Below are 26,321 nucleotides of genomic sequence, written 5' to 3' on the forward strand. Positions count from 1 at the left end.
TCTTCACTCAAAGGGTGGTGAATCTCTGGAATTCTCTGCCCGTTGAAGTGGTGGCGGCTGCCTCGCTAAATATTTTTAAGAAGCGGGTTGATGGGTTCTTGATAAGAGAGGGGATTAAGGGTTATGGGGAGAGGGCGGGAAAGTGGAACTGAGCCACGACAGATCAGCCATGATCTTATTGAATGGCGGGGCAGGCTTGAAGGGCTAGATGGCCTACTCCTGCTCCTATTTCTTATGTTCTTAGTCCAAAGATGTGCAGGTTAGGTTGACTGGTCATGCTAAATTGCCTCTTAGCATCCTGGGACGTGTAGATTAGAGGGATTAGCAGGGTAAATATACAGGGTTACAGGAATGGAGCCTAGGTGGGATTGTTGTAGGTGCAGACTCAATAGACTGAATGGCCTCCTTCTGCGCTGCAGGGATTCTATATGTCTTACCATTTTTCACTTATGTGTTTACATGGCTTATGTATTTACTGTGAACATTAGAGTATATAAATAAACTTTGCAACTTGTAAAGGTATAGTTAGGGTGAAGAGGTAGTGTATTATAGTCAATCTTTTCTTCCTAATAAAAGGTTTTATCCTTTTGTTAGAAATTCATTGGCAGTCCTGTGACCCTGTTCATCCGTGTTGTTAAACAAAAGATAAAAGTCTACTGAGCTGGGTTTCACTCTGGGACCGGACTATCCAGTCGTGACATCAGCTGGGATAATTTTTAAGGCAGGTGGATTCTTGATAAGCAAGGGGGTGAAAGGTTATCAGGTGCAGGCAGGAGGTTACCATCAGATTAGCTACGATCTTATTCAATGGCAGAGCAGGCTCAAGGGGTTGAGTTACCTACTCTTGTTCTTGGTTCGTATGATCATACCGAATGGTGAAATAGGCTCAAGGTGAAGAATGGTCTATTCCAGCTCTAACTAAACTACTTATACTCTCTCATTCTGTAAAATCATCCCAGAGACAGCACTCTTTCCTGTACAAATCTTAATCATGTTAGCACAAGCTATTGGTTCAAAGGTGATCAGTGACATTGGCTCCAAATTATGAGTAAGTGACTGTAACTACAGTGGTAGCCGAGACCTGTAAGTCACAAATACTGTGCTGACTAATCACATACGTTAACAGCAATGGCAGATCAGCATGTAAATCTACACACTATTACCCAGGAAAAAGCAGCTGGACTTCATATTTCTGTCAACCAGGATACATTGGCTTTTTATGTTGAATAAGACACAGATAATCAATTTAGCTCTAATTGCATTACCTTGAAATACAACGTTCCCTTCTCTTTGACAATGAGACATTGCTCCAGTTTCTCATCAATGTTCATTTCCCAAGACTCTTTTGCCTGATAAAATGTAAAAATCATTTATACTCAGTTTAATGATTAGTACAGGGCAACCAGTCATAGATCTAAAACAAAAGCAAAACTCTGTAGATGCTGGAACTTGAAAACTAATAAAAGACGTAGGAAAAACTCAGCAGGTCTGGCAGCATCTGTGGAGAAAGAGTTAACAATTTGAAGCTGAATGATGATGGAATTATAGACCTACTCCAATAGGAATGAGCTATGGAAAAAAAAACACATACCCCTAGGATTTCTATTTCCTAGTGATCTTTGCTGCAAGGTGCACAAAAATCATTATTAGGCAAAAACAGAATAGGCAGCGACCCCCTCCTGACAAATAGTTTACCACAAATGATTAAACCTTGACTAACCACTACTCCATCCATTAGAAGCTGAAACTTTTCAAAGATGGTTGGTCCCAACGTTTCACTGAAACTAGAAGCAGCAGTAGCCCATTTGGCTCTTCGAGCCTGCTCTGCCCTTCATTTAGATCACGGCCAATCATCAGATTCAATATCCCAATCCCCCTCCCCGCCCCCATATCCCTTGATCCTTTTTGCCCCAAGAACCATATTTACTTTCTTCTAGAAATCAACCAACATTCGACCTCAACTACTTTCTGTGGTAGTGAATTCCACACATTCACCACCCTCTGGGTGAAGAGATTTCTCTCATCTCAATTCTAAAAGGTTTATCCCTTATCCTCAAACTCTGACCCCTAATTCTAGACTTTCCCACCAATGGGAACATTCTTTCCACCCTGTCTAATCCTGTTAGAATTTTAAGTTTCTCTGAGATCCCCTCTCACTTTTTTGAACTCCACTGAATATAATCCTAACCGACTTAGTCTCTGCTCACATGACATTCCCAAGAATCAGCCTGGTAAATCTTCACTGTACTCCCTCTATAGCAAGGATTTCCTTCCTCAGGACACCAAAACTGGTACAATACTCCAGGTGGGGCCTCATCAATGCCCTATACAATCGCAGTGAAACATCCCATTTGATTCACTAATGTCCTTTAGGGAAGGAAATCTGCCATCCTTACCTGGTCTGGCCTACATGTGACTCCAGAGCCACAGCAATGTGGTTGACTCTCAACTGCCCTTCAAAGGCAACTAGGAATGGGTAATAAATGCTGGGCAGCCAGTGATGCCCATGTCCCACATATGAATAAGAAAATCCCCATTCCTATACTCAAATCCCCTTACAATGAAGGCCAACATATCATTTGTCTTTACCTGTTGCTATACCTGCAAATTTGCAGAAGATACAAAGTTGGGTGGAAGGGTGAGATGTGAGGAGGATGCAGAGATACTCCAGTGTGATTTAGACAGGCTGTGTGGGTGTATGTATGGCAGATGCAGTATAATATGGATAAACGTGAGGTTATCCATTTTGGTAACAATAATAGAAGAGTTTCAGTGACTAATGCACAAAGACACAAATGTCTTGCTGACTATCCACCACTCTCAATTTACACCCATCCAAGTAACTGAAACTACCTATTATTACCAAAGTGGATAACCTCACGTTTATCCATATTATACTGCATCTGCCATGCAAATACCCACACAGCCTGTCTAAATCACACTGGAGTATCTCTGCATCCTCCTCACATCTCACTCTTCTACAGATTTGAAGATAATACATTTAGTTCCCACTTCCAAATCATTAATATATATTTCCAATATACATTAGAGCTTTTAATGATAATCATTTGTTTGGCCCATTCTCCTCACAACAACCTTGTTGTATACAGTCTAGAACAAAATTAATTGGTCATTAATGTCAGTTACAGTGACAGAATTGAGCTTCAAAGCAGATGTACAGTAGAATAGCTGATGGCACAACATCAGCAGTAATCTGGCTGCACCTTACCTTTTCAAAGTTTTTCAATACAACTTCATACACCAGGTTTGCACTTGGTGGGACGTTCAATGTTGAGTTTCCAGATTCTCCAAATCCATATCTACATGAAAAACACAAGGTCAAAGAAACATTCAAAATAATCCACAAATGCCATATTCTGAAGTTCTATTCATTAATAATCCTTGCTCCTCACATAATTACTCGTGTCTGGGCTGTTTTTATGTAAACCACTGATACCTTATAACAACTTACAACCCTCAGGATCTCTGATTCTTCAATTCAGTAGGATTAACAATTCTAGCTTCAATGTAGGATTCAAATCACCAAGGCATGCAATTTCCATTTTTTTAGCAGTGCAATAAATGGCTGGAGTACTTCAATCTTCTCAATTCCATTTGATGAATTGTAAATTTGTTTCTTCCAATTCTTCAAAGTCAGAGTTTATCGGTCTGTCTTTCAGATACAAGTACCACCTTGTATCAACTAAGGAGTTTCTCAGCAAGATGAAATCTCATTAACAGTACCTTTAGGACATGCTAGCTATTGACTGCCTATTTTAATACAGGTAGCAGCCAGTTCAGAAATTCAGCTGGGAATTCACCCTCAGCTCCCCTTGGGAGGCCAGGTGCAGATATTCCTTTTCCAGCCTCATCTCCCTGAATCAACCAGGATGCTCAACATGCCACGCAACAGGATTTCCATGGACTGAAGGTGAGCCTCCACCAAGCAAACTGCCCTCTCGGCTGACAGGATTCTCTTCTCTGCTTCATCCGTTCTCTTCATGTGTGCTGAAGAGCTGAAACCATCTTCACTCTGCTCATAATGGCAGCCATCAACTTGTTGCCATACGTGTAGGCCCACTGACCAGTGAAACCACCACTGCAAACAGGATCCCAACCCAGCCATTTTCAACTGCCTCAATCAAACCTTGTTTTGTCACCAAATTTTAACCAGGATCTTAACACAGATTATAGACACCAGGATCAAATAATTATGGATTGTGCACCAAGATGAATGGCACCAGAACCCGTGTCAACAAAGTCACTCCTGTGCTTACACCACGTTGACACCCTGCCCTGGGCCATTTTTGAATCCATTTCGATTCTCAAATGGAATTCCAAGTGTCTTGTTCCAGGTATTGGGAAGGTGTTGTCAATAATACTACCCAGCAGCACTTACTCACCAGTAGTCAATCCGTGTTCCATCCAGGGTCACACTATTTTGGTGATACCAATTGTATATCTATGGTCATCTATTTTCAGAACCATAGAAGCCCTACAGTGCAGAAGGAGTCCATTTGGCCCATCAAGTCTGCAGCAATGCTCTGGAAGAGCATCTTACCCAGGCCCATAACCCCCACCCTATTCCCCATAATCCCATGCATTTACCATGGCCAATCCACCTAACCTGCACGTCTTTGAACTTCCCTCATTCTTCATAGAACATTATTACTCTGCACATTTTGCCATTCTTGCATCTTCAGCATGTTAAAAAAACTCAAACTGTCTCCTCCTTGGATATAGTCTTCTCAGGAAACTATTCCCTTTAGTCTTTCATTCTATTTGCTTTCAACAGGTTTTTAAAAATGTTTCTAATTATTTATTCGTTCACCTTGTCTTCTTTACTATGTTTTTCAACCTTGAGGGGCCAACAATCTTGGCCCTTCATCTACGTTGCCTAATAAAAATGCTTAGCTATTGCTTCAGACAGGAGTATATAAGTTGTCTCTAAGGGCACTTTATTTAAACTTACTTTGGCTTTAGTGATATAATAGCCTCTTCTCCCTTTTCCATTTCTTGTAATGCCTTCTCAATTCCTGGAGGAATATTATATTCTTCACCATCTCCAATGATAAATGACACATCACGACTGTCAAAGGTTGTACCCTGATATTTTCCTTCCAAGTGGACTGAAATAAAAGAAAGGGGAGGTTTAAAAGAATAGCAGCTGACTATACATACACACTATAGGACTACTTTGTTCCAAGATTGCTAACTTTCCATTTCATCCATGTCATTTGTACCCGAATGTTTGTACTTGTTATTTTAAGTCTGAGTTCTAAATGAACTAGCAAACGTTTTGCTAAGTTTCTCAAAAAAAATCTAGCAACATCTAGAAAATGTTACTTTGCTCGATACAACATCTAATCATCTAATAAAAATGTTGCGGGTATACACCGGCTTGGATCTTTCACAAAGTAGCAGTCGTTATTGGAGTGCTGCTCTGCTCAAGCTTTTCCACTCCCAGATGCTACTCTGCATTTCTCACTGGGTTTTTCTAGCTCTGCTTCATAGAAATGCAGAATACATTGTCCATTGGAAAGCCTGTTGGGAAAAAATACAAAACCCATCAGCTTCCAGATGACAAGTTTAAATTTCCAGTGTGAAAGGCCAAGTGAATGAATGAGTGAATAGGTAGGTGGGTGAAATAAGGATTTAGGGTAGATAAGGTAAGTGGGTAAGATGGGGTAAAAAGATCAAAGGTTTGTCAGGTTGAAGGTGGTGCGTCTGCTCAGTGCGCAATAGTGGCAAGACTATCCCAGGCCAAACACTTTAGGAATATCCTCAAAGTATTCCTGAAAATATCAAACACTAGACCCTCTCCCCATCCTCAACTCATGGGAGCAAACTGGAAAAGGTTAATTTGGGAAGGCACAAAGCAAGTCCAAGGGACTGCCTAAGGAAGGGAGAAAGGTGTTGGACTGGAATTCTGACAGTGTGCCCACTAGTATTCCAAGGAGACTGAACAGTTTGTCTGGAATGGATCATTTCATCCTGCCCGTTAGAATAATTCAATGTGTAATTTGATCAGATCATTGTCAGGCTGTCTATATAAGCACACAGTGCTAACATTACTTCTGGGGGACTGCACTCACATTCCTGGGCCTGGAGCACTGACAGTGCTCCTGGTTCATGGAGGAACAAGGGATGGAGAAATTTCAGCATGAGGGGGACTTGAAAATTGAGGCTTTGCTGCACTTGTGACCAATGAGCAAGCACCGAGGTGATGAAAAACAGGACTTACTGCAAGTTAAGATATGTGCAGCAGTTTGTAGATGACTTCACATTCATTGAAGGTGGAAAATGAGGTTCTTACCAGGGGAGCACTGAAGTAGTTATTTCCCACAATAAAATGTAAATGCAATGTAACATATGGTGGTAAGAACACAGAATACATTTTCACTTTAAGAACAAACCCAGTTTCACAAGTCTCTGCATATAACCCAGGACTTTACTATTCTAATAAAGTTTCTCTGCATTCTCTCCAAGGATTTGATCGCCTCCCTAAAATGTGGTGTCTAGAACAGGCCAGTATCAACTTAAGTTTAACAAGCATTTATAAAGGTTTAGCCTACTTTCACTTTTTTTTAAAAATATCTTTCTATCAGAAAAGCCAAGGATCCTGCAAGCTTCCTAACAGCCAACTCTGCATGTTGTGTCACCTTGACAGATTGGTTCATGTACACTTGAAGGTTTCCCATGATGTGTAACCTTTTCAAATTGTATCATTTTGTTTACATTAATCTCTCAATTCTCCCTAGTTTCTTAACAACCTCCAGGTTCCTTACCATCTTTGCCTCACCCTACTGAAGTCATGACTCACCTCATCCCTGCACTATTCCCCTGCTCGCCACCAAATTCAAGATCTTTCCCCTTCACCCACAATATCCCTGCACTGCAAGTTGCTAATCTTGCACTCTCCCATCCCACAATTCTAGGATTTACCTTGGCAAAAAGTGAGTTAGAGAAAACGTGGGTCAGGCTGCTGGTTCTGACTTGGTGCACGCACAGCAGCAAATCAGATCAGCGTGGTCTTCAGGCTTGGCCTCTCTACCCTTACATATAGTAGCTGGCCTGCTGACATGTCTTGCAAGTAATTACTCTGAAAACAACAGTAGCAAAACATTATATGGGTAAAACAGTAGCATCTTACTCTCAACTGATGCTCCCTCATTGGGTTTAGAGTAACTCTCTCCCTTCTTTTGGATACGGCGAGTAATTCCACCATCTTCATCCTCCGTCAGATCTTCTGCTTTGATTTCAAAAAGTTCAATCTTCAAAGTGATAGGAATAATGGAAATTGTGTCAATATCACCACGTAGCACGTCACTTTCATGGAGAATTTATAACAATTCAGGACTTATTCTTCACATCAGATTCTCTGATCCTCTCTACCTTGCCTATTCCTGGACTTGAATGTATGGGGCATTGTGCTATAAATATAATAAAATTCCAATTTCTGAATATTATATATTCACTAATAAGCCTTGTACAGTAGTCTTGTTTAAGTGTCAATACAGTACACAGCAATTGGCTTGCCCTGTGATGAGATTTCCCTCAGCTAAATCACTTAATAATGCTTCATATGATTCAAGGTAGTTCACAACTTCTACAAATAAACTTACAAATGTGAACAGGAAAAGAGTCAGATTTTCAACAATTAGCAATAAACAGGGTACAGACATTTAGATATGGACCCTGTTGAAAGGGAGAGAAGTAATTTTAAAAAGTAGGTACCTCAAACACGAGAGTAGCATTGGGTGGGATTTTTGGCGGGCTGCCTGCAGAGCCATAGGCATATTCTGGCTTACAGATGATCTGACAGACTTCATTGATCTTCATGGTGGCCACAGCAATGTCCCATGCTTTAATAACTTGCCCTGTTCAAAGAAAGTTGATATTTTAGTGCCGTTGTCAATGTGTGATTACCTCAACAGAAACAAAGAAGTATTCGCTTACTCAGGGGAACTAATTTCACGTCAACATGAAAATCAATATCAATGCCAATTGGCTCCCACTTTAGTAGATACAATAGAATATTACACGTAAAAAGTAAACTGTCTTGGGGAGTTGGATGAGTCAGTGGATTCTAACACTATCTGCACTTAAATAAGAACACTGTATCATCATCTAATCAGCCTGGCAATGTCTCTGACGTTGTAAGGATCCCGACTGAAATGACTCAATATTCTGAGCACGGTATAATAATATTGCCGGCAATTCTAAGCTAATACAAAAAGAATGATAAACGTCACTGGTGAGCATTTCTGAGGAAAGATTGATGGGCATTACTGGAGTAGGGTTGGAGTGTGACTTCCCTCATGTCCAGCTTGTGCTGTGCCTTAATAATTGGGTAGGATGTAAGAAGATTTACTCTGATGTTGAATGCAGTAGTCCATAGAGTGCTTAATGGGAAAGCTGACAGCAGACTTTGTACCTACTTCTAACTCATGCTATGAAACTTGGTGGTCACAAAGTGCTTATTCTGCCGAATCAATATTCCTTCCGTTGGAGTTCAAAGCTCCTTCAAACCTAATGCTGTTAGAATGCTATTACCCATCAAGAGCATCTAGATCAACTACAGTAAAGGTTAAATAAAGGAACTAACAAGTTTGCATTTGACCTATACCTAGTCTGCAACATATATTCTTTAAATATATGAAGAATATTCGAATGACTTGCCTGCCCATTGAGGTTTCAATGTTTCTACATGACATTCTCCTGCTTGGTGCAACATTAATCAAGAATTGAACATGATTCAAGTTGTAACCAAAATCAACAATCATAATTGAAACAAAATGCAGCATCCAATTCTGAAAAGGCTGAATAGCCACTACGTAAGTATTCTCCCTCTAAGCAAAAACTGAAATGACATTCAGTAAAAAAACTAGTTATCTCCATCTGTCTCTGGTGTTGATTTTGAATGAACATGGAGTAAACAGGCTTTCCAACGCATTCCTGAAGAAGTTAGTGATGGAGCAGAAGTTGAGAAAACTTCTGAATTTGCTGTTTTAGAGGCAGCAAAATTCAAAGAACACAATGAATCAAAAGCACCTTACCTTTGCCAAGGTCAAATGTGAAATAGTCATCTCGGTCCCTACTAGAGTCAAATTTAGTTCCATCTAACAGCACCCCAGTATAGTGGACAGAGACCTTATCTCCTGTCATTGGAATCTCATCACCAGTGCCATCCTTTTTTATCAGCTGTAAGACAGGCAGACAAGATTAACGGTTAAACATATTTTTAGGATTCAGCATAGAACTCATGCAGTTAAAAATAACTGAATAAGAACATAAGAAATAGGAGCAGGAGTAGGCCACCTAGCCCTTCAAGCCTGCCCTGCCATTCAATAAGATCATGGCTGATCTGAAGTGGATGAGTTCCACTCTCCCGCTCTCTCCCCATAACCCTTAATTCCCTTGTCTGTCAAAAATTTATCTACCCGTGACTTAAATATATTTAGCGAGGTAGCCTCCACCACTTCAACGGGCAGAGAATTCCAGAGATTCACCACCCTTTCAGTGAAGAAGTTCCTCCTCAACTCCGATCTAAACTGTCCCCCCCCCCCCTTATCTTGAGGCTGTTCCCTCTAGTCCTGCTATCCTTTCTACGCAGGAAGAATCTCTCTACCTCTACCCTATCCATCCCTTTCATTATCTTATACGTCTCTATAAGATCCCCCATATATAAGATCCTTAACTAAGTGAAAAGTCACAGAATTTTAACTATGAAAATCTAGTACGCCTGATTGCTGTTTATTTTCTCATACTCCTATTATTCTTCATCATAACATTTTTTATTTGTTCAAGGAATGTGGGTCTCATCCTATTATTCTCTATAATAACTTGTTTTTTTTTATTTGCTGATGGAATGTGGGTGTCATTGGCTGGGCCTACATTTATGGTCCATTACTGGGGGCTTTCATTTATTGCCCACCCCTGAGGGCACTTAAGAGTCAACTACATTGCTGTGTGAATCTAGGAATCATATGTAGACTAGCTCAGGTAAGGGAGACAGATTTTTTTCCTCTAATAGGGCATTAGTGAAAGATCAACAATGGTTTCATGGTCATCATTAGACTTTCAATTGCAGATTTTTACTGAATTAAAATTCCACCATCTGCCATAGTGGAATTCAAACACAGGTCCTCACAGCATTATCCGGAGTCTCTGGATTACTAGTTCAGCGACAATACCACTATGCCACTATCTCCCCACTTTATATCATGCATACCTTATAGGAAGTCGCTTTTAAGGTAAAAATTCTGATTGATTTGAGCTTGTCAAAGAAAGATGTCAATCTTTAGGAACAGAACACATTAAAGTTTTAAATGCCCACAGCTGCATCCAGCATAACTACATGCCTTAATCACAACTCACTGTACCATTTCCATTGCTCATTATCAATATATATACACAAGTAACAATGACTTGTGTTTAATTGTATGCAGAGGTAGGCAGTCACATTCTGCCCCAAAACTAGACATGCACTAAGAATATGGTTATTGGGTTAGGGGGTAATGTGTGATCTATAAATAATAGTTTATAAAAAGGTAGGTTCTAGCTCTATCCTACCAGCTGACCTTCTGGCTTAGAATAGCAATCCTTGAAGAATTATCAAATCTTGCAGAATTACAGCTGGTTTTGCATTGTGGGACTTTGCTCTGAACGTGGTTGGTTCAGAGCACCAAACTCATTTTGCATAGGATCCACACACCTATCAAACTGTTAAGCTGGAACCAAAAAGAGCAAAGATAGAAAGAAACCAACTCACTGTACCACTTGGTTCTGTACCTTTTACCCATTTACACCCATTAAATTTTTGCACATTGAGCTTTGGATGTTTTTTTTCTTCCCCATTTCTTGTTTTAGGTCATTTACGAAACACTAGAAGATATGATTTAGAATGAGGTGCCAGAGGACTGGAGCTCATCTAACGTGGTACCATTATTCATGAAGGGACGTAGGGATAAACCAGGTAATTACAGGCCAGTGAGTCTAATATCAGTGGTAGGGAAATTATTGGAAAAATTTCTGAGCATCAGAATTAATCTCCAGGGAGTATCCAGATGCAAAACTGTTCTCACGCCACAGATGCTGTCAGATCTGTTGAGATTTTCCAGCATCTGCAGTAATTTGCTTTCATCCTAGAGGTCATGATGGAGCTATATAAAATGGCAATAGCTAGAGTAACGTATGCAGTTTTGGTTGCCATTGTAGGAAGGATGCGACTGCACGAGATAGCGTGAGCAGGAGATTCACCAGGATGTTGTCTGGGCCAGGGCATTTCAGCTAAAAGACTGGATTTTCCTCAGAGCAGAGAAGGCTGTGTGGGAAATCTGATTGAGGTGTACAAAATTATGAAGATTGTAGGGTAATAAATTTTTCTCCTTAGTGGATAGATTTAAGGTAAAGGCAGGAGGTTGAGAGAGGATTTGAGGAAAAACTTTTGCACCTGGGGGTGGTGGTGGTGGGAAACTGGGCTGAAAGGGCGATAGAGGCAAAAACCCTCAACATTTAAGAAACACTTAGATGAGCACTGAAATGACATAGCATGCAACGTTACAGACCAAAATGTGGGAAAATGGATTAGAACAGATAGGTGCCTGACAGCTGGTGCAAATACAATGGACTGAGGGATCTTTTAGTGCTGTAAAACTCTACAGCTCTATAGATTATAGATAGATCGTGACTTGAGCTGGTAGACTTCTCAGCTTTAGGATAAGCTGAGGAACTAGCATAATCTTAAAGATCTACAATCAAACTAGCAATAAATGTAACAATAACATTTAAAAAAACCACAAGATCTAAATGGAGAGAAAGTTATTGAAGTAGAGTTCATTTTAATAAAGGCAATCTGCTAAGTAAAGAAAGACAGACAATATTTATGCATAACAGAAGTGAGCAAGACTGGGATTAGGAGTTTCATGTAGATCACAGGAAAAGACCTGATAAACCAAATAGCCTGATTCTGAAATATAGGATTTTAAAAGGGTATTTTTCTACAACATAATTAATTCAGAAACTCAGTATAAAGAGGACTATGGCTCTGAATTCTTGAGTAATGCATGGATATATAGATCTGTCTGAAGAAAATAGCAAATTTTGTTATAAATTGGTTCAAACCTTTTCTGTTGTGAGATGGGGATCGGTTGGACAGTACAAATGAAGTTTTAGGCTAAAACGCAACCAGTGCTGGTAGGTGGAATGGGAAACAATTTCTTCTAACAGCATATTGCTTTGGATGGGCACATGGAGTAGCAGGTAAAATGAAGTTCTTAATTTTCAACTTAAAATGCAAGGAGATCACAATGCAAAGATGTCAGGCTTGTGACTGGTTCTCACAACTTACTGAGGGCCACTCCTTCCCTTAACTGTCACGAACTTGATGGATAGGTGACGTTAACAACGATTATTACCTGGTATAATGCAGACTAACTGGTTTTCACCATTTGTGTTTCCAAAATCCACCACTGTGTTGAAACGTGTTCAGTTTCACTATGTTTAGGAAAACCCTTCCAGTCTGAGGTAAGGTATAATGAGTGGAGGATGGCAAATCCATTTCAAAGGAATCTAGGGATTCAGACGGGAGGGGAAAGGTTTAAGACATTAATGGTTGTTTTCTGGGGCAGAGTTTTGCGGTGTGTGACACACGGGAAGTGGGGGGAAAGAAGAGAGGGGGGAAGGGGAGGGGCAAGGTGGGGGGTGGGGGGCAAGATGGGGGGTGGGGGGGCAAGGGGAGGGCAAGATGGGGGGGCAAGGGGAGGGCAAGATGGGGGGGCAAGGGGAGGGCAAGATGGGGGGGCAAGGGGAGGGCAAGATGGGGGGGCAAGGGGAGGGCAAGATGGGGGGGCAAGGGGAGGGCAAGATGGGGGGGCAAGGGGAGGGCAAGATGGGGGGGCAAGGGGAGGGCAAGATGGGGGGGCAAGGGGAGGGCAAGATGGGGGGTGGGGGGGGCAAGATGGGGGGTGGGGGGGGTGGGGAGGCAAGGGGAGGGCAAGGTGGGGGGTGGGGAGGGCAAGGTGGGGGGTGGGGAGGCAAGGGGAGGGCAAGGTGGGGGTGGGGGGGAAGGAGGGGTAACTCTCACTGAACCCAGGGCAATCCACTGGGGCACATCCCGCAGTGACATTTTGCTGCCACTGAACCAGCTCGAAGGGCAGACGGAAAGCCGCCAGCAAACCGGAGTGTAAGGCCGGTTATCATGAATCTGGTCAATATCTGGAGGTGAGGCAGCCGATTGAATCGACCATTTTAGAAACACTGGCCAGAAATGTAGCTCACGCTTTCATGGTTTAGTTGAAAACACTTCAGACACCTCGTGTTAGATATAGTGACCCTCGAGATAGGCAGCCCGCCGCTAGGCGTCCATTTCTTAAAAAAATAAATAAATAATCGCATCCAGATATTTATTATGGCCAAAGCTGGTGAGTTAACACTGATTCCACCTCAGTATTTTTTTGGGGGGGGGAGCAGCGAGCAAGACTGCTGGCTGCTTATTCCGCCTCTTACCTTTAGGACTCCTCCATCTTTCTTGGAGCTGATATCTTCCCCCTCGATGGGGATCTGCTGCTGCTGCTCGGTTTTCTCCTCTCCCGCAGTCATCCTTCAGCTCAAAACACTTTGCTTTCCACCCGAGAAGCTTTGACTGGGACGGCGGCGATTCGCACGCTCAACCAGAGCGTTACCCAAACTGGCGGCCGTTTGCCAGAGTGATAATGGGAGGCGGGTCAGAGAACTTTCCAGAGAAAAGCTGCGAGAGGTCCGCCCACCTGCCCAACCAACCACCCGCCTGCCTCCAGCACATGGCTCTCTCTCTCTCTCTCTCTCCCCCCATCCTGCCTCTAGAAAATTCTCCACTGCGGATTCAACCGGCCCGGTCTACCTGCCACCTTGACTCCTTCGTCTCCAAACCCAGTCCAACCTGACTCAATCTTTTGAACGCACCTAGCTGGCGCCATTCTCCCCCCACACTCGCTGTCAGACCTGCTGAGATCTTCCAGCATCTTCTGTTTCAGATTACAGCATCCTTGCTTTTACTATTAAGTTAATCTTTCTCACCGCCCTTTAACATTACATTCCGCACCCTCTCTTTTAAAAAAAAAGTTTATTTATTCGTCACACGTAACGCTTACATTGACACTGCAATTAAGTCACTGCGAAATTCCCCTAGTCGCCACATTCCGACCCCTGTTTGGGTCAATGCACCTAACCAGCATGTCTTTCAGACTGTAGAAGGAAACTGGAGCATCCAGAGCAAACCCATGCAAACACAGGGAAAACTCAACACAGTGGGAATCGACAGCAGTGCTAACCACCATTTTGTACATACGGTATGCTTTGTAAAGCTTACTTGTCATAAGTAGGCTTACATAATATTCTGCATATCCTATAGGTGTTCTGCAGTTGCGTTCACTATCTCATTCCAAGGCCAGCTGCAACAGAATAAAGAACAAAGAAAACTACAGCACAGGAACAGGCCCTTCGGTCCTCCAAGCCTGCACTGACCATGCTGCCTGTCTGAACTAAAACCCCCTACCCTTCAGGGTACCATATCTCTCTATTCCCATCCTCTTCATGTATTGGTATAGATGATCCTTAAAACTCACTATTGTATCTGCTTCCACTACCTCTGGCAGCGAGTTCCAGGCATCCACAACCCTCAGTCTAAAAAACTTCCCTCATACATCTCCTTTAAACCTTGCCCCTCGCACCTTAAACATATGCACCCTAGTAACTGACTCTTCCACCCTTGGAAAAAAGCTTCCGATGATCCAGTCTATTTATGCCCCTCATAATCTCGTAGATTTCTATTAGGTCGCCTCTCAACCTTCATCATTCCAGTGAGAACAAACTGAGTTTCTCCAATGTCTCCTCATAGCTAATGTCCTTTATACCAGGTAACATCCTGGTAAATCTTTTCTGTACTGTCTCTAAAGCCACATCTTTCTGTTGTGTTCAATTCTGGTTGCCACACTATATTCCGTGCAGCCTAACTGAAGTTCTATAAAGCTGCAACATGACTCGCCAATTTTTAAACAATGCCCCAGCTGGTGAAGGCAAACATGCCGTATGCCATCTTGACAAGCTTCTCTACCTGCATTGCCACTTTCAGTGACCTGTGTACCTGTACATCCAGATCCCTCTGCCTATCAATACTCTTAAAGGGTCTGCCATTTACTGTATATTTCCTATCTGTATTAGATCTTCCAAAATGCATTACCTCACATTTGGCTGGATTAAACTCCCCCTGCCATCTCTCCGCCCAAGCCTCCAACCAATCTATATCCTGCTGTATCCTCTGGTGGTCCTCATCGCTATCTGTAAATCCACCAACCTTTGTGTTATCCACAAACTTACTAATTAAACCAGTTACATTTTCCTCCAAATCATTTATATATATTACAAACAGCAAACGTCCCAGCACTGATCCCTGAGGAACGCCACTTGTCACAACCCTCCATTCAGAAACACACCCTTCCACTGCTACCCTGTCTTCAATGACCGAGCCAGTACTGTATCCACCTTGCCAGCTCACCCCTGATCCATGCGACTTCACCTTCTATACTAGTCTGCTATAAGGGATCTTGTCGAAGGCCTTACTGAAGTCCATATAGACAACATCCACTGCCCTACCCTCATCGATCATCTTCATCACTTCCTCAAAAAACTGAAACAAGTTAATGAGGCATAACCTCCCCTTTACAAAACCTCTCACTAATATGTCCACTTATTTTCAAGTGGGAGTGAATCATGTCTTGAAGAATCCTCTCCAATAATTTCCCTACCACTGACATACTGCTCATGGGCCTGTAATTACCCGGATTATTCTTGCTACCCTTCTTAAACAAAGGAACAACATTGGTTATTCTCCAATCCTCTGGCCCTCCCCTGCAGCCAGTAAGGAGACAAAAATTTCTCTCAAGGCCCCAGCAATTTCCTCCCTTGCTTCTCAGTATTCTGGGTATATCCCATCAGGACCTGAGGACTTGTCTACCTTGATGTTTCTCAACAACCCCAATACCTCATCCTTTTTAATCTCAACATGAATCAAACTATCTGGACACCCTTTACCAGATTCATCATCCACCAAGTCCTTCTCTTTGGTGAATATTGACGCAAAGTATTCATTTAGTATCTCGGCCATTTCCTCTGACTCCATGCAGATTCCCTTCCCTGTCCTTGAGTGGGTCAACCCCCTCCCTGGCTACCCTCTTACTCTTTATATATGTATTAAAAAGCCTTTGGATTTTCCTTAATCCTGCTGGCCAATGATTTTTTGTGACCCCTGCTTACTCCTTGCTTAAGTTTCTTTCTACTTCTTTGTATTCCACACTTGCTTTGTGTTCCCAGTCTCTGATTGATTCCAACACCTTCCCCATGGCAGATGTCAAACTGTCTCCCTCCCTCCCTTCTTGGATAGAGAGGCTACATTTGATACTTTGTAGTCTGATGGACCATTCTAGAATGCGGGGAATAATATATTATCGTTTGTTTTATCTGGCTATTTGTTATGGAACCAAGCAAAATTGGCTGCTGCATTTCCTTACATTAAAAGTGTCTAGACTTCAAAGGTTGTCAAGTGTTTTGGTCATCAAGTTATGAAATGTGATGTATAAATTCGAGTTCTTGTAGCACACTTTGGCACTGCAGAAACATTAAGTATGGATTACTTGGTCGTCCTGAATGATATCAAATATCCACCTTGTAAAGCATGTCGTTCCATGGGAAGGTGTGCGGATAGTGTATACTTACCCAGGAGGAAGAAGTTGTTTTAATTTTGAAAGAAACTTTTTTTGGGAAATTATTTTGCTGTCTGACAGTTGGAACCACCCGAAGTTTGCGATTTAAATCGCATTTTCGGGGCAATTTCTTAAAGGAAGTTTGAACTTCCCGGGCAATTGCCACGCAATCCTTGTTTGGGTGTTCCCGTTCTCCCCCTGGAAGCTATTAACTCTGACCCTTTCCACAGATGCCACAGAACCGCTGATTTTGTTTTTAATTCCGATTTGTAGCATAGTTATTCTTCCCCGAACCACGGGATGGGGAAGTGACAATTCACTCAGGATACATTCCTAACCATTCACTGGACTTTGTTCCTGATTAACCCCAGGCCTTTAAAGACTTTCCTCCCCAAGTAGCCAAGGACAATTGTTATCCAAGTTGGCTGACCACTAAGGTGCTCTTTATTCTCTCTGAGCACAAAACCACCATCTCCTTCATTACACACAATTCCCTTTCAATTTATTCCTCTCTGCAATTCCTAACCTGTCCAATCTCATTTCCATCTACACTGCTTTTGCCGCCTGCCGTAATTCCCGCTGCCGGCTGCAGCGTCGCAAAGAAACAGTGACGATGTCGCGCGAGCACTGGCTGTAACTATGGAGACGACCCGAACGGTAGCTGCCACCGGTTGCTGAGCGCGAGCGTCGGGCGCGAGTCGCAGCCGGTTCAGCGTCGGCGCCATGAGGTCGGTCAGTTACGTGGAGAGAGTGGCGCTGGATTTCAGCGGAAACCTGTTCACACAGGCTATTTGCCTGGGAGACACCGACAATGACGGGGTAAATGGTTCCCTATCCTGATTTCCACATACAGCCTGGAAAAGTGCCCTGGGCAGTGTACAGGATTTAACTACAGGACAGGCTGGGACCCCGCCCCCTCCAAATGTTAACAGGAACTGTATCACTGATAGGGCAGGACCTCCCACTGTTAACAGGAACGATACCAATGATAGGGCAGTATCTCTGTCTCCCCCCCCCCCCCCCCCAAAGTGTTAGCAGGAATCATACCAATGACAGACCAGAACCCCCACTATTAAGAAGAACTGTACTAATGACAGACTGGGACCCCAGTGCTGATGTGGAGATGCTGGCGATGCCCCCAGTGTTAACAGAGACAGTACCAATGGCAAGCTGGAACCTCCTCTAAACGGTAACAGTAACAGGCTGGGGCCTCCACTGTAAGAAGCCTCACAACACCAGGTTAACACCACATCATGGCCCCCACTGTTAACAGGAACTGCATCAAAGACAGGCTGGGACCCCGATTGTTAACAGGAACGGTATCATGACAGGCTGGGACCCCCACTGTTAACAGGAATGGTATCGATGATAGGCTGGGACCCCCATTGTTAATAGGAATTGTATCAATGACGGGCTGGGACCCCCACTGTTAACAGGAATGGTATCAATGACAGGCTGGGACCCCCATTGTTAATAGGAATTGTATCAATAACAGGCTGGGATCCCCACTGTTAACAGGGACTGCACCAATGACAAGGCTGGAGTCTGTAAGTGGTACTTTTATCTGCAGGAACTGTGACAGTGGGGCAGATGCATAATATTTACAGCAACTGTGGCAGTTTCAGGTGGGGATTTCTAATAGCGGGAACTACTAGGAATAGGTTTGGGAGTCTGACCTATAAGAATTGTGCTAGTGACAAGCCTGGGCCTTATCACAGTGACTGGTTGGTAACTGCAGTCGTGAAAGCTCAGCATCTGCTCATATTATGTGAAAACTCTGTGATAGGTGTGATCCCAGCCATAAATTTTCAGAAATTAGTACAAGGGACAGGCCAAAACTCATCCCGTTCAGAGAAAATATAAAAATGCCTTCCCAATATTCTCTCTTTTTACAGGAACTGTATCGGTGACAAACTGAAGTTCTCTCTGTATTGATAGGAACTATGTGGGATTTAACAAAATTGTTCCAGTATGAGGCTGTGGCTATTTTATTTACCAGTGATCTGTACCAAGCACAGGTTGGGACTGACATTACCTGTGGAAAATAAACCAGTTTTACAGCCAGGATCCACCCTTATTTACAAGAATAGTGTCACTGACATGGCTACATTGGTGTTAAGCTTTAACTTTTTGTTTAAAGCTACTGTACCAGGGCCAGGCTGGGAGTTCTTGTAGTTACAAGAACCGTGCCACTGACAAGCTGAGATCCTCTCTGTATTGACAGGAACTGTAGCACTGAGAGAGTGGGTCCATATTTTTATTAGTGAAAATGTATCAGTGAGAAGATGTGGCCTATTTCCACTTACAGGAACTGTACTAATGACAAATTGAGATCCCCTTTAGTTTGGAACAGCACCAATGACAGCCCAGTATCTATCTTTTTACAGGAACTGTACCAGTGATGATGGAAACCCAGATTTACTGAAATCTGTCTCAGTGGCAGGCTAACACCTCTTGTAAAGTAACTGTACAATAACAGACTGAACCCCTACTACTTAGTGTAGTGTTTCAAACTGAGAGTCACAACTGAAGCACAACTTTAAGATAGATTGACCATCAAATAAAGCATTATACATCCAGTTCTAAATTAGACTGATAGCATATTGTTCTTGAATCCTCCAAAAACTGACTTTGAACCTAAAGTAAAAGCTTTAATGAATGGAATCCATTGCCAATAAATCAACAATTGATTGCTTTAATTTTCTTTTGCTTCTATTACAGTTGAATGAGCTTGTGGTTGGGGATACCAATGGGAAACTATACGTGTATAAGAATGATGACTGCAAGCCATGGATTACCCGATCTTGCATAGGGATGGTATGTATTAAGTCTCTGTGTTTTCTGTGGGCCTTTGTTACTAAAACAGGCTGATTTGTCTTCTCATCTTTTTCCCCCTCATATTCATACAGTTTTACAGCACATTCAAGTGCCAAAAGAATAGGAAATTTGAAAGTCTGAAATAAGAAAGATATTTCAGTTATTTTCTTTACTGTTTTCTTCTAGGCTAAGAATAGTGGAAAGTGGGTTATTGCCTAGAAATGGCAAAAGATCAGGGATCAAATCCCTGTCCTGAACTTGTGGAGAGACAAGAGAGCAGTAATTTGCTGCAGAGAGCTTGTATTCACTGTCCTACCATGATAAATTCTAGCTAGTATGAGGCATTTTCAGAAAGAAACTAAGGGATAGGTTGATCAAAAATGGGCATTAGCTGGACCAGAGTGGGTGCCTGGTTCATTCCTCTTAGTGTTTTTTTTTAAATAAGATGGATCATTTTGGAGCTGTTAGTCTTATGATTTTATTCCTCTCATATTTGTTCTTATCGTCCCTATTCCCAGTCATGGTCATCATTTTTCAACAGAAAAAATGTTAGTTTTCTTCTTCTTTCCTCACCACGGGCTGACTCTTTCAGATAAAGTTCTGTTTGCTTATGGATGTAAAAGATCCTGTGAACAAATTTGAAATGTTGATGCCAAAGAATGTTTCTTGTGCCCTGACCAACACTCTTGCCATTAAAAGGAGTTAATTCATTTTAAGTTGCAGTTTGTGAGATATTGTGTACAAATTGATTGGCATATCACTGACATGACAGTGACTACTCAGAAGTATCTCATTAGATGTAAAGTACATTGAGACATCCTCAGAAGTAATGAGATTATATAAACACAAGCTCTTTCTTCCTTTTTCTTCTTGGTCTTTTTTCTCACTAAATTGAAAGATGAGAACTTAAAGCGTAATCATTGTTGTCTTGTAGTGTTTCAAATACACCTGTAATGGAAGAATTCTCTCTTTAACGGAAAAGCAAAAGTGAATATAAAAAGCAACTTCAGATGTGTAATGTTTTAATCTGTGGTATATTTTCTATATTTAAATTCTCAGTTTTGAGTACCCACTTAATATCTTGGCTTCAGGGTTACTAAATTAATTTGTTTGCTGGTGTAGTTAATTGAAACTGCGGATAAGTTCCCTCACACTTGGTGCTTATACTTCTACTCTTTGGTGCTTATGAGTAGTTTCCTTCTCTTTCAAATAGAAGTGAACTCATCAATTGCAGATTTTCTTCATAAGACATTTGTTTTATTCTTAAAGTCACTTGTACAGTTTTTCACGTGCTACGCTTATGAGATTAAATTGGTAGATTTAGGGCTGTTACCATAGACATTATAATTGAGAAATTAGATTCCAATAAAATTTCTCATTGCCTATAATAGAGAAATAATTTAGGCTTGCTAACTGAATATACAGTGTAAAATTAATATTGTTGGGTAAAAATGTTGCTTCATCTGCTCAGCTCCCTTATTTTTATTTGTAGGTAACTTGTGTTGGTGTAGGAGATATCTGCAACAAAGGGAAGGTATGGTATCATATGCATTAAAGTTCTAAATGAATTGTTGATAGTTTCTTTGAGAAAATGTAATTTTCAGATCTACAGTAGATCTTAGAGATGAAGATAGCAGGAAAAATGATTTCTGTAATAACAAAATGGAATAAATCATAAACTTTTGAAATAAAAACTGAAATGATGGAAACATTGAGAGGGGCAGGCAACATCTGTCGAAGTGAAACTGAGTTAGTGTTTCAGATCAACTTTTCATTTAAACTTTTATTTCTATGTAAGGTGACTTTCAAAGGGAAAGTGATCTATTTCTCTATATATAAAAGTCTTGTGTGTGGTGCGCTCAAGACTATTGCACTTCCAGGGTAGTGGTCGTACCTTAAGGTGCCACACCTCAAGATGTAGTCATAGGAAAAAAATCAAGATTAGCATAAATATCAAAATATAAAGAGACTGAGAATAACCCAAAAAACAATGTATTATGCATACACCACTGATTAGTATTTTATTTTCTACCTAAGTTTGGCTTTTAGCCAATATTGCAACAACTCAAAATGAAGTATTAATCACTTCCTTTATTAAATTGCTGCAAATGAGCAATTATGAGATTTTGAATAGATTGATCGGTAGTTTTTAAAAATTGTTTAACAGCTATGTTGCTATCCACTAAATTATATCCACCATCTGATAACTAAATTTATAACAAATGCATAAAATTATATTTTTTGAAAGAATATTAAACACATTAATTCACAGAGGTTAGTACTCCTGCACCAACGTTTCTCTGCCCAGGAGAAGCAGCGTTTCGTTCAATCTCCAAATTAACTATCCATCTCTGACTTAACTTTCCGTTGTTCCCTTCTTAAGTACACGAGCATTATGTCCCACGATATCCCTTTCTCATTCTCTGTGAATGTGCAGTTTGTCAGTAGCTCTCATGTTGCTCCATTGTACATTTGAGTCGAGTCCTGAGCTTTCCTTTCTGGTATTCTCTGAGTTTGAGTGCTGTTGCTACCTCTGCCATCATCCTAACTCTAGCTGCTGCTGTCCTTGAAGCACCTCTGCTGACGTTCAATGCTAAATTCAAGCAAGGAAATGCTGTCAGAATTACAACTGAGTAATGATCAGTAAGTACATGTGACACAGGGGAGTTATGTTTTGATTAACATATTCAGAGCTGCATGTTTTGACTTCTGCTTCTTCCCAGTCCGGACCTTCCCTTGTGCAATGACAACTTAGTAGCCACATTCCCCATACTCCCAGAAACAGATGAGATAATTTCTGAAACTGGCACAAGTTTGGAACTCTGACTCTGTTCCGTGTGAAGGAAACAGAAAAATGGTTTATGTACAAGGAAACATTTTCTGAATGCCATGAACAGGAGTGAAACAGGCACTGTGAAATCTGTCTTCTGATCTTCTAGTTGGGCCAGAAGTGCCCATGGTGAAAATTAAACAGAACTTTAGTTAAATATTACCATGCAGTTAAATGAAGCCTGGTGCAGTTTTCCATGTTCTTTTGCAAGATATTATGCTGTGTGCATTTTTAATTGATCTTGGTAAGGCGAAGGGCAATTCTGTAGGTGACTGGGTGGAAAATCTGAGGACTCTGATTTGAATTCAGCAAAATTAATGGAATCAAAAGTCTAACATTGACCATAAAACCACTGTTGACTGTCATAAAAACCCATCTAATTTATCAATGTCCTTCCTTTAGGGAAAGAAATCTGTTGTCCTCACCTGGTTTGGTTTATGTGTGACTCCAGATCTACAATACTGTTGTTGATTCTTAATGCCTTCTGAAATTGCCTAGCAAGCCACTCAGTTGTTACAAACCACTAAAAAAATCAATAAAAAGCAATGAAACTGGACAGACCACCCAGCATCAATCTGGACACTGGAAATGACAACAGCAAACCCAACTGTGTCAACCCTGCACAATCCTCCTTACTATCATCTGGAGGATTGTGCCAAAATTATTAAGCAACAGCCTGACATAGTCATCCTCATGGAATCATACCTTACAGACAATGTCCCAGACATTACCATCACCATTCCTGGGTATGCCCTTTCTCACCACTAGGACAGACACAGCAGAGTTAGTGGCACAGTGGTATACAGTTGGGTGGGAGTTGCCCTGGAAGTTCTCAACATCACCTCTGGCCTCACATAGTGTTGTGGCATCAGATCAGACATGAGCAATGAAACCTCCTGTTGATTGCCACATTCTTGTGCAAAGTCCTTGTGGAGAGAAGTTGTGCCTCAAATTGAGAATATCCTCCTTTGTGTTGTGTAGCTCTGCCACCATGCTAAATGGCATTGATTTCAAACTGACCTAACAACTCAAGTCTTGGCACCCATTAAGTGATGTGGGCCATCAGCAACCAGCAGAATTGTATTCGACCACAATTTGTAACCATGTGGCCTGAAGTGTCCTCCACTGTACCATTAGCACTCAGCCTGGTTCAATGAAGAGTGCAAGAGGACAGTCCAGGAGCAGCACAGGCATACCTAAAAATGAGGTGTCAACCTGGTGAAACTACAACATACTACCTTTGTGCCAAACAGCATAACAGTAAGTGATTCCACAGGTAGTGGTTCAGATCTAAGTTCTGCATTCCTGCCACATCCAACCGTAAATGGTGGTGGACAATTAAACAACCCGTGGAAGGAGGGCGTTCCCTAACTATCCCCATCCTCAATTTTAGAGAAGCCCAGCACATCAATGCAAAAGAAAAGGCTGAAGCACTTGCAAAATTTCAGCCAGAAGTGTCTTTTCTGGAGGTCCCCAGCATCACGGTTTTCAGCCGATTCGATTCACTCCACATGATATCAAGAAATGTTTGAAGCTACTGGATACTGAAAAGGCTGTGGACCCTGACAATATTCCAGCAGTGGTACTGAGCCAGCAATTTACCAACCATCCAGGATATTTTCATCTGCACAATACCGAGGAATTCAACCCCTTGATAATTCCCCATGCTGCTTGATCAATGCTGGCTACTTAGCACCAGTCACAGCAATGCCTAATTACTCAGGCTTGGTTATTTGCTTCCACATTGTAGGTTACGGCAGTGCCTGGTGATAGGTAAAATGGTTCCCAATTCAATATGGTGTACTTGGTTCTAGTTATTCTGATGTCCAATATGATTATGTCATTATCTGGTGCTAACTATACCAATGTTAGTTATGCCATTGTTTGGGATAGTTATATCAGTGCTGGTCATAGTTATGTTGGTGCCCTTTTTGTTCACAATTTACATTAATGATTTATTAGACTTTCGAATCAAAGAAAAATTTCAAAATTTGCAGATGACATGAAAATTGAGTGATTGTCAATACTGGTGACTGCAATAAATTATAGGAGAATGTTTGTTAATGTACACTGGGCAAATAACTGTAGGATGAAGTTCAGCATGGATAAATATGAGGTTCTTTATTTTGGTGAAAAATGGTAGTTGTGTATGCCTTTGAAAATAAGAATCTAAATTGGGTAGAGAAACAAATGGATCTGGAAGAAAAAATATACAAATCACTAAAAAGTAGTGACATTGGTTATCAAAGCCATAAATAAAGCAAGCCAAGGATGAGGATTTATTTCTAGATTGATAAAATTAAAAAGTGAAAAGTTATGTTAAACTTGTGTTGAACCTTAATTAGATCACACCTGGAGTATTGTGCACAATTTTGGTTGCCATTTTATAAAAAGGATACAGAGACATTGGAAAGGGTATGAAAACGGTTTATAAGGATGATATCAGAAAGATGGGGGCATTCAATAAAATCTCGATGCGTCAAATGCTGATGTCCTGAAATTCTAGCTATGTCAATATTGTCAACTAATATTGGCAGAATAGCAAATTTTATGCCCATGAAATGTTGAAACTCCACACTCGTACTTCTGGATTAGCCAAACTTGTTTAAAAGCTTGTCATATGACCGTGTCGACCAATCAAAGCTGAGTTAGACCACATGAGCATGAAACAGAGGAGCGCTGAGCAAGTCATAATTTGACATTGAGATTTCCTTGTGAAAAACCATGCAAGTATGGCTAAACTGTGAACTTGATGACTCTAAATAGCCTGATGAGTGCCCATCCGTCTGTTTCCCTAGCCATTGTAGAAAAACACCTAAAACATGTTTAACTGCATTGATGGTGTGGTAAATTGCATCATGCATGTTCCAAGACAGAATGCTAAGCAGAAAAACATTGCAGAGCTTTTCAGGAGCTAACTCCCCACATTTATCAATGCAAAACTCCAGTCTTTTATAAGGTCAGGCCATTGTAAGATGTGAACAAATTAATAAAAACATTTGCACATTTTTGCCACTTTTTATTGTGCTTTTGTTTGGTATACGAATCTGTTATTTTTGACATAGACTGTGTTTATTGGCAAATTGAATTACATAAAGAGGCATTCACTTGGGATTGGGGCTTTCTTGTCTATCAAAAAGCTCTGGTTAAACAAATTTGTGGGCAGAACCCCTGGGATTTGACTTATTGAGATTTTACTGTAGCTATCAGGAGAGGATGAGCAGGCTAGATTTCTTTCTCTTGAAAACAGAAGGCTGAGCATTGACCTAATATTTAAAGTCTTTAAAATTATGGAAGGTTTGGATAGAATGGATGCAGAGAGAATGTATCCACTTGTGGGGAAGAGCATAACTAGAAGCCATCAGTAAAAGATAGCTGCCATGAAATACTGTAAGGAATACTGAAAAGCTTCACCCAAAAAGTGGTGGGAATGTGGAACTTGTTACCAAGGGAGAGATTGAAATAAATCGTCTAGATGCATTTAAGGGGAGGCTAGACAGGAATATGCGAGAGAAGAGAGTACCAAAGGTAAGGCTGATAAATTTAGCTGAGGAAGGACGGGAGGAAGTTCAAGTGGAGCAGACATACTGACGTGGGTTGGTTGGGTTGCATGGCCTCCTTCTTTGTGCCCAGCTTGCATAAATGCTTGGTTCACATACATGTTCTTAACTGCCTGAATGGGAGAAGAAGGAGGGAAGTGCAATACAGCTGTGAGGCAAAGCTCATTTGCTGTTATTTGCAAATGTCTGGCATTGTTGGTTAAGCACAGCACAGCAGAGGAAATTTTTGGTAGTGGTTTATGTGCAATAATTTGACTTTGTACCTCACTGAGATAATCTTGTCCAGTGGCTGCCCCACTGCCTGAAATGCCTGTTAAAGTGCAGGAAAATCTAAGTCTGTTTGTTTGGGAATTGGTCTGTGGTGATTCTGTTATT

At 41.4% G+C, this 26,321-nt stretch overlaps 2 protein-coding genes across 3 annotated transcripts in view; one reads left to right on the forward strand and one right to left on the reverse strand.

The window, feature by feature from the left end:
* fkbp4 (FKBP prolyl isomerase 4) overlaps window positions 1-13,743 on the reverse strand; it is a 33,464-nt gene extending 19,721 nt beyond the window's left edge. The window contains exons 1-7 of the mRNA XM_080190966.1: window positions 13,510-13,743; window positions 9,060-9,204; window positions 7,738-7,880; window positions 7,154-7,274; window positions 4,973-5,129; window positions 3,230-3,320; window positions 1,266-1,349 (exon numbers count right to left, since the gene is read on the reverse strand). Of these exons, the coding sequence (XP_080047092.1) occupies window positions 1,266-1,349; window positions 3,230-3,320; window positions 4,973-5,129; window positions 7,154-7,274; window positions 7,738-7,880; window positions 9,060-9,204; window positions 13,510-13,602 (834 nt within the window). The 5' untranslated portion in view covers window positions 13,603-13,743. The remainder of the gene's footprint in view (window positions 1-1,265; window positions 1,350-3,229; window positions 3,321-4,972; window positions 5,130-7,153; window positions 7,275-7,737; window positions 7,881-9,059; window positions 9,205-13,509) is intronic.
* A 3,449-nt stretch (window positions 13,744-17,192) lies between these two features.
* itfg2 (integrin alpha FG-GAP repeat containing 2) overlaps window positions 17,193-26,321 on the forward strand; it is a 55,894-nt gene continuing 46,765 nt past the window's right edge. Inside the window, exons 1-3 of one of the 2 annotated variants that reach the window (XM_080190967.1) lie at window positions 17,193-17,558; window positions 19,461-19,556; window positions 21,049-21,090. In XM_080190967.1, coding sequence (XP_080047093.1) covers window positions 17,463-17,558; window positions 19,461-19,556; window positions 21,049-21,090 — 234 coding nt within the window. In that variant the 5' untranslated portion in view covers window positions 17,193-17,462. Of the gene's footprint in view, window positions 17,559-17,848; window positions 17,929-19,460; window positions 19,557-21,048; window positions 21,091-26,321 lie in introns of those variants that run through there. The other variant, XM_080190968.1, reaches the window with a different exon arrangement.

This window comes from Carcharhinus amblyrhynchos, chromosome 6, assembly GCF_965287045.1.
Source record: "Carcharhinus amblyrhynchos chromosome 6, sCarAmb.v2.hapA, whole genome shotgun sequence".
Taxonomy (NCBI): Eukaryota; Metazoa; Chordata; class Chondrichthyes; order Carcharhiniformes; family Carcharhinidae; genus Carcharhinus; species Carcharhinus amblyrhynchos.